Source organism: Homarus americanus, unplaced genomic scaffold, assembly GCF_018991925.1.
Source record: "Homarus americanus isolate GMGI-L3 unplaced genomic scaffold, GMGI_Hamer_2.0 scaffold42643, whole genome shotgun sequence".
NCBI classification, from domain to species: Eukaryota; Metazoa; Arthropoda; class Malacostraca; order Decapoda; family Nephropidae; genus Homarus; species Homarus americanus.
In genome coordinates this window covers 1,383,435-1,388,255 of record NW_024747582.1, presented here as the reverse complement: position 1 = coordinate 1,388,255, position 4,821 = coordinate 1,383,435, and the positions used below count along the sequence as shown (strand labels likewise).

Below are 4,821 nucleotides of genomic sequence, written 5' to 3'. Positions count from 1 at the left end.
TATATTCCTCTTAAGTGAAGGTTACTGTATACAATGTATATATCTATTATCTATTCATAAAGGAGTGTATGTATAATGTATATTCCTCTTAACTGAAGGTGTAAGAATGTATACATACAGGTATCTCTTCATAAAGGCTTGTATGTATAATGAATGTTCCTCATAATTGAAGGTGTAACAATGTAAAATTTCTATTTGGTTCACATAAGTTAAAGTACAAGTAGAACCCTCAAAATCATGATTAATCCAAGACAATTAACCTTAAAATAGCAGCCAACAGCAGTAGGAGTCAGCAGCGGCCATCATCTGTAGCCGTTTCATGTTTCTTGCGTTCCATTTTTACACGTAAGGGCCGAGGAAGGAATCTTTATCCGCCAGTTAAGAGTTAGACTCCCTCCACCAGATAACTTTTAACATGATCTATACCTTCAACAGAGTTCTCATACAATTGGTGCAAATGACTGGAGGAGCACAGACACCTTTCTATGTCAGGCTGGATGGTGATTGTCCTGCTACAGAAGACCTTGCTCGCCTCTTTGGTATCCCCTTCAGGTAGGTGCTCATGTGGGTCAGTGTCTAGGTTCATATGTATTTGTATTTCACCATAAGAAATAGTAAAGAGTGTATGTATATTGAATGCCTTAATATAACTAGTACCACTGATATGTCATGATGCTCAGTTTATACAAATTTTGATTTGCAAAGATTCGGTTTACGAAGATTTTGATTTACAAATATTTTTCAGGGAATGGAACCCTTTTGTAAACTGGATAAATCTATGGATGCCTGTACTCCTTTACATAAACAGTAATAACAAATAGAAAATAAGTACGACCGTATCTTATTTTGTCATTACCAACAGCAAATACCAGACCCAAGAGCATGAAGACAACAACATCAGCATCACGCAGCTCATCGCCATCGCTACCAGGAGTGCTGTGAATGATACCTTCAGCTGGTACCCTCATGCAGACAAGGTCATCTTTTTGGACGATGATGTGTTCCTTAGTCCAGGTTTTCTATGGTGAGTCTAATGTACAGGGGGGACCTCCTTTTAACAGATTCTATTGAGGAAAGTCCATTAGAGTGAGGTTCGTTAGACGTAAAACCCTCATTTACTGGACTAGTATATGCATTAGATTGAGGTCAGTTTATGGATGATAAAGTTATGTGTATGTGTGAGTACAGTATTTTTGCATAGTGTTTACACGTATGTTTATGTATGGATGTGTGTGTGTGAATGCTTATGTATAATTGTAAATATGCATTATTTATATGTACTGTATCATAACTACTGTACTGTACACTATTAACACATATTGAATAACTTACCACCTTGATTACATGTACTGTATTGTGAATGAATAACTCATCTGGACAGACAGGTACAGTACTAGACATTATTATTACATGTGTGGAAAATTATTAACATCAGAACAAGAATTAAATAAGTTAACTACATCCACAGGTACTTCCAGGAGACAGCACGACTCATGGATGACGACCCCACAATACTGGCTGTGTCGGCGCACAACACGTTCTCCTTCCCTGGCCTGGGCTACGACCCCTCCAGACTTCTCCGGGGAGTCATGCCGCCTCAGTGGGGATGGATGGCCACGCGGAGATTAATAAAAGCCTGGGTCCCTGAATATTGGGTAAACTAGATGTATATTCCAGATCCTGTACATGTTAAGGCCATTTATTGACCATTACACCATATAGATTTACTGGGCCATTCAGGCAAATGGTCTATTGCTTTGTTGTGACCTTTATTGTCTTGCATTAATACAGGAGGAAATCGGAATGAAGTATTGTACCTGGAGAAAACCTGCTGTGTATGGTAGGATCACACTGGATAACACCCTTCTCACATTTGATACAGGGATTGAACCAGGGACACAGTAGTGAGAGGCAAACACACTAATGTAATCTTGAACTAAAACATTTTACTACAGTACACAATTATTTCCCTGAGTATCTTATCTATCTATTGTTTGTGTGGCTACAGGGTGACTGGGACTACTGGGTGATGGCATTGTCACGGTCTAAGGGTCTGGACGTTGTGTTCCCCGAGGTGTCTCGCTCCTTACACGCTGGCAGTAGTGGCACCCACATAGACGGTTACAGCCAGGCAATGATCTTCAGCCGTCAGTCAGCCATCGCCAGTATCACGAACCTCACGGACGTTGACGGGTCAGTACGCGCACTCAGCTCCACCTCATAGAAATATTTCAGTTCCACTTCATAGAAATATTTCAGTTCCACCTCATAGAACTATTTCAGTTCCACCTCATAGAACTATTTCAGTTCCACCTCATAGAAATATTTCAGTTCCACCTCATAAAAATATTTCAGTTCCATCTCATAAAAATATTTCAGTTCCACCTCGTAGAAATATTATTGACACCATGGATGATCATTTGAAATTTTAACGTTTCTGGATCCTGAATATTTGCGTCCAAGATAATTCTGGGGAGCTTAAACTTGAGATTGGTTAAGGTGGGGTGAAACTTGGGCCGAGTACTTTGAGGGGCTAATCTTCAGGTGATCCACAGATGCTAAAGTTATGAATGGTATTGACTGCATCACTGATATTTACTCACACCAACCTTCTTACATAGCAGTTAAGGTTATATGTATTTATCTGACTATGGTTACCATTGTAGTGTGTCTTCAACTTAGCTCTTAAGATTCAGAAGAGCTGCAATACTTAACAGGTATACGTGACAGATGAGTTCAGCTTGACGACTTGAAGACCTTACCTTACGTAACTTAACCTATATTTATATTATAGTGACTCATCTGTTTATTCATTTATATTGTTGCAAGTATGATGAGTATAATAACCCACTGACAAGAATATGCATTGATTTCCCTTAATCTTTTGCCCAGGCTACTACGGGAAGCATATTCAACAAAGCTGGCTAGCGATGTGGCTCGGGCAACACCCATCACCTTAACCTCACCTAAGAACTGTGGTCCCAATCTTATCCCAGCTGGACAGGTAACATACATTGAACCTTTGATCTTTGCAAGGAAGGCCACATCTGACCCAAGCCGGGGATTGAACCCAGGACAAATTCATGAGAAGTATGCGTGTTATTGCCTTACATGGAAGTAAAGGTGAAAAAATACAGATTACAGTAGTAGTTATTTGTGGATATTTTCAGTAGTAATAAATAAATTGGATTTGAAAGCATAGATTGGTAACATTTGTGTTTTTTAATGAGTCATAACTGGGTTTCATAATAAGTCACACATTTTTTTTGGATCCTGGATATATATATGGAGAGAGGACATCTTTAGTGTTTATTATTGGTCAAAGAATCTGTCTCCTATCAGCTTTGATCTCTTAAACATTTGTAAATTTTTATACATGGAAGCTTTCAGTGTTTATCCCGCATATACAGGTCTCAAAAACATTACTAGGCTAAGTTTGAACCCATAAATATACACAAATTTTAGACATAGACTCACTTTAAATCATCTTCCTCACATAGGTCCCCAAAATATTCACAATCAAACTTTTAATCCCATACTTGATCTCATAAAACAATACCACTTTCCAGGAGGGGCCATTTGTCATGTTCTTCACCGATGAACGAGAACATTATGCTGTCTTTCAGGTGGGTGTTCTGCATTGATGTTATTCATTTGTTCTTTTATTGTATTAATGTGTTATTTCATGTTATTTTCTGTACTCTCTTGATCATTACTTCTCACTGTGATGTATAATGACAATAAACTGGACATCTTTTTGGTGCTACTCAGAACTGTGACTTAATATTTGTGTATGGGGATTACATTAAGTACCCCAGCTTATATCACATGATGATTAAATACCCTGCTACTACCTGGAGGGATTAAGTTGGGTTTGATTAGATTAGGGAAAAGTAAGTTAATGTTACAGTAATTAACCATCAGGTGAAATAAACTGGGGTGCCTAATCTTCAAATGATCCACCTATACTATGATAGTTGCTGCCAAATGTTAAGTCTTGCATGTCTTCCTCTTAAAAGTGCTTGGGGATGTATAGTGGAGACCTCCGGGGTGATTTCGAGCATGTGCAGCAGCTGAGGGTGAACGGCCAGGTGTTGTACCTGGTTGAGTGTCCACAATCACCACACTGGTAGGTACATAGAGAGAAATTCAGTGAAATTGTCTTTACAAGTTTAGATTGATTTAGAAAGTATACAGACAGTGTAGGTACTGTAGCATGTAAGTAGACAGTAGAGGTATGTAATTCAGCATGTGTATAGACTATGCAGGTACAGTAAAGTATATAGTTTATCATGTACAGTATATAAACAATGCAGGTATATGTTGTACATAGACCATGCAAGTATAAAAACTATGTACCTAGACACTGCAGGTATACAAACAATGTACCTAGACAGTGCAGGTAAACACTAAGGCAGGATGACCAAGTTTAACCAACAAAGCCATCAGATGCTTATATCCAATAGGAGCCTTTACTTAGGCTTGCTTAATAATAATAAATCAAGAAGTGTATAGTTATCTTAGCATGGCAAAGAAATTTTCCTTTCTTAATGTATCAATGTATATGTATCCTCAGTGTAAAGAAACCCGATAACCACACAGCCGTCCCCCACAATGATGAGCTAATGGAAGCTATCTCGGGTGTCAATATGTTCCGTAGAAGTCGTGAGCTGAGAACAAGCTTCAGGGTGAGACGGCCTGCCAGAAATATCCTAGAAGAGGTACAACTTAAGAATATTATCACTGGCGTTGCTGTATTAGGTTTGGATCTTTCATCTTTGTTCCTGAATAAAGGGATGTTGATGCCCCTTGAGATTAAGA

At 38.6% G+C, this 4,821-nt stretch overlaps 2 protein-coding genes across 2 annotated transcripts in view; one reads left to right on the top strand and one right to left on the bottom strand.

The window, feature by feature from the left end:
- Window positions 1-435: 435 nt before the first annotated feature.
- The window catches only part of LOC121879750 (protein O-linked-mannose beta-1,2-N-acetylglucosaminyltransferase 1-like), a gene marked incomplete at its 5' end in the record, with an annotated part of 4,955 nt that continues 569 nt past the window's right edge, over window positions 436-4,821 (top strand). The window contains 8 exon segments of the mRNA XM_042386519.1: window positions 436-552; window positions 863-1,024; window positions 1,469-1,655; window positions 2,009-2,193; window positions 2,893-3,004; window positions 3,570-3,626; window positions 4,020-4,129; window positions 4,577-4,821. The exon segment at window positions 4,577-4,821 is cut by the window's right edge and continues 569 nt beyond it. Of these exon segments, the coding sequence (XP_042242453.1) occupies window positions 436-552; window positions 863-1,024; window positions 1,469-1,655; window positions 2,009-2,193; window positions 2,893-3,004; window positions 3,570-3,626; window positions 4,020-4,129; window positions 4,577-4,821 (1,175 nt within the window).
- LOC121879749 (zinc finger MYM-type protein 1-like) overlaps window positions 3,142-4,821 on the bottom strand; it is a 5,451-nt gene continuing 3,771 nt past the window's right edge. Inside the window, exon 3 of the mRNA XM_042386518.1 lies at window positions 3,142-4,126. The gene's annotated coding sequence lies outside the window, so the exon portion shown is untranslated. The remainder of the gene's footprint in view (window positions 4,127-4,821) is intronic.